Source organism: Pocillopora verrucosa, chromosome 8 (assembly GCF_036669915.1).
Source record: "Pocillopora verrucosa isolate sample1 chromosome 8, ASM3666991v2, whole genome shotgun sequence".
NCBI lineage: Eukaryota > Metazoa > Cnidaria > Anthozoa > Scleractinia > Pocilloporidae > Pocillopora > Pocillopora verrucosa.
Window position 1 is genome coordinate 12,811,268 of NC_089319.1, and position 3,486 is coordinate 12,814,753.

A 3,486-nucleotide genomic window follows, 5' to 3' on the forward strand; every position below is an offset into this window, starting at 1 on the left:
ACGAGGAGAAGGGGAACGAAGGGGATCTGTCGAGGAATGAACGTGGCATTTTTCTTACAGATCAGTCAACATCTTACTTACTACGCCTACGCCATTTCAACTAACTCATGTGTGTCGATGAAGTAACATCTAGACTTTCCTAATACTCCTCCTTACCCAACTAAGCTCTTGCAGCCCTAGTTGTGTCCTTTAAAAAAAACATTTCATTATTGAAAAATTCACAAGACCTTTCAACGGTTAAACTGCTACAAGCATTTTTCACGCTGACTTATGAGTTCTAAGAACCTTTGCCAAAATGCATTTACAAGGTCAATAGCTCTTGGTCTCATTTCTGTTTCATGCTTGAAACAGTCCACGAGAATACCGCGGAGAGAAGCACCAACCATGTCGGGCAAGAATTCTTGTGAGCGCGGCCATTCTTTCTTCCTCATGATGGCAATAAGTGACTCAACGTTGCTGTCTAAATCATCACTTTTCCTTGCAGCAGCTCCTTCCTTACCTTCCAACAGTTGTTCCCAACATTCTATCTCGGTGAAAAGTTCAACGAGCGTACATGCCAATGACCAGACATCTGAATGGACTGCTGCTTTCTTCCTCTCAAGCAGACATTCAGGGGCCATATAAGGGGGAGTTCCTTGGATTGCTGAGCTAGTCGTACGTGTAAGGGATTGTGCTGACTTCAGTTTGCTCAAACCCATATCGCACAGCTTTGTGATGAGGATTTTCTCGCACATTGGCAGGTTTTATGTCTCTGTGAGGTAGAGGAAGTTTCAATTTATGCAAGTAGGCAACAGCTGACGAAACTTGCTTCCCAACATCAAGCTTATTGCAGCTTTGAATCGTGAAAGTGTTAGAGGTTTCGTCATCGTTGAATAGTAATTCCTCCAAACTTCGCCCCTTGATAAGTTCCGAGACCAGGTAAATAGGGTTTTTCAGATATGAGATGGCCATAATTTGCACAATGTTTGGTTGGTGAACCATGCTGTGAATTCGTACTTCCGTTTCCATGACTGTCTGAAGACACTTGGCGTTTCGTATTTTAACATGCTTCACTGCGACCTCGGTTCCGGCCCACACACCCCTGAACACGACACCAAAGGAACATCTTTCACCGAAAGTTAATTTCTTCCTTCTGCACAACAGGCAGTGGGGTGACGTTCGCCTTGGCACTTGTGTCGGAAGCAGAGACACTTGGAGGTCCCAAATCACTTAAATTACGAACCAAAACTGGCTCCGACGTAGTCTTTTTTTCCCCGCAGTGCACCGCGATATGGTAATCTACTTACATCATCCATGTTGGTACACAACAACAAAGAATGAAAAATTGGAAGACTGGTACCCAGGGTCTGAAGTCCGAAGTCTGAAGTCCAAAGAAGTCTTAAGTCTCAAGTCTCAAGTCTCAATTCTGAAGAAGTCTGAAGTCTGAATTCTGAATTCTGAATTCTGAATTCTGAAGTCTGAAAGTCTGAGGTCCGAAATCCCTTTTCGGCTTTCATACATATATCATTGGACATTTTACCAAAAAAATGCTTTTATAACTTTATAACCTGACCCAATTTAAAGCCTCAAAGAACCTTATTGTGCAAAAGATTACGTAAATAATACAACTGCATGGATATTAAAATACCAGAGCTGAGCTTCTGCTTACAACAAATAAATGCTGTCATACGGAGGCTAGCAAAATTTGTTTTAAAAAGTGACCAAAGGAAAAAATTAGGCAGGAAATGTAGCTTTCAGTTAAAAAGAAATTCGTCTAAAATGAATTGAAAGTGAGTTTTTTTCTAACTGTTATACTGGAGATCATTTCTAAGTAATGTAAAGGGTCGTAGCCAAGTATAGTACCCGAATAACTAAAACCTCTGTGTTTGATTTAGTTTGATCAGATCGCCGAACACACAATCGCACTTAGTCGAAGGATTGTTTTAAAAGAAATTCGTCTAAAATCGATTGATAATGAGTTCTTTCGTTCTGTTACGCCGGAGATCATTGAAGAGAGTCATAGCCGAGAAAAGTACTCGAATAACATTGAAATGGTTCGAATCTATCAATTTTGATTGGCGACGCGAGGAACAAATATCACTTTCAGAATTGGTCACAATCAACTGGTGAGGATATATTAAAACAAACGTTGCACAATTCTAACCCCGTTCTTGTGACACATCATCTCATCTACAGCAGCACTTTGTCAAATTTGTATTGTCATGAAATAGCCAAGGAATCGAATTTAGTTTAATAGCGAAGCGCATATGTTTCTAACTTACCCTTGGGAAGAAGTGGATCTCTTGCCAGTCTTTCTCATTTCAAGGAGCCAAATGACATTGTCCATCTCCTACTTCTAATTTTCCTATGCTTTCCTCTTATGATTTGTTTTTCGCGGTCGACGCCATTTCGAAACTGCCTTATTACGGACGGAGTTGAACGTATTAGCTATAAGAGGGTCTCCCGGGGTCTCTGGGGTTAACCGACTTATGACAGAGGACGAAAAATAGATTTGACTACCAACAAAACGAAAAAACAAATACTTAATGCCGACAAGTAACTGACTTACCGACAATCGACATAGTCTAACATTATCACTTTTTTTTATTCAGAGAGAAGAGTATTCTAGCTTAGGCGTGGAGGAATGTCTGAATGAGGTTAATCGACCTGCGACAAAGGCGAAAAGTATAGCTGACTACCAACAAAACGCTGAAAAAAATTACCGATTAGCGACAAATAAATACTAACCGACGACCGGCACAGTCCAAAATTATCAATATTTGGATTCAGGAAAATAGGAGCAAACAGCCACATTATGGATATGTTTTTGAAGGCAGATTTCAAAAGCTCATATGTCTCGGTTTGCACTGAAATTGCTTTGCCTTTCTCTTTCAAAAGCTTCTGCAATTTTCTTTCAAATTTAACTGTCACAATTTTCATTGTGAAAAGGCTAAGGTATTATTGATAAATGTAGCAAATCGACTTTCGTTTTAGATATCGACCTTCAATCAACCTCTCAGATTAAATAAAAAAAAACAAAGTTTTGCGAAAGGCTTGAAGTACTTTGGCAATGAAACTCTTCATCTAAAGAATAAATAACTGAGAGGCAGTCTTACGACACGCTTCACACCGCAGAACACTGATAACATCTGTTAGCTGCTGTTCTCGCTTCATTTTCATTGCAGAAAAATTTGTTTATCTCTTTCAGATTATCAGTCGCTGATGTTCATGTCCTTTTACTTATTTTACACGACCAAATATGTCACATCACGGCTATCAAACATTTATTGGCCAACAGCAGCCAATATACCGTGGGAAAAAGTAAGTTAAAATTTATTCCTTTTCCAAACAGGTGCCTTTGCATATATGTTCGTGTGTTATTCCTTTTTTTTCTTTTTTTAATTCATTTATTCTTGTTGATTTAATTCGAAGCGGATGTTCATCAATAGATTGAGGATGTCGAAAGGTAAATTATTCAAACTCTTCGATCTACAGTCGACTCTCGCG

The 3,486-nt window shown here is 39.4% G+C and overlaps 1 protein-coding gene across 1 annotated transcript; it reads right to left on the reverse strand.

The window, feature by feature from the left end:
- Positions 1 to 245: 245 nt before the first annotated feature.
- Positions 246 to 1,008, reverse strand: LOC131779974 (dual specificity protein kinase shkA-like). Its single transcript, XM_066171162.1, is given in 2 exon segments — positions 246 to 729; positions 731 to 1,008. Coding segments are annotated over 2 exon segments (762 nt in total).
- Positions 1,009 to 3,486: the final 2,478 nt, after the last annotated feature.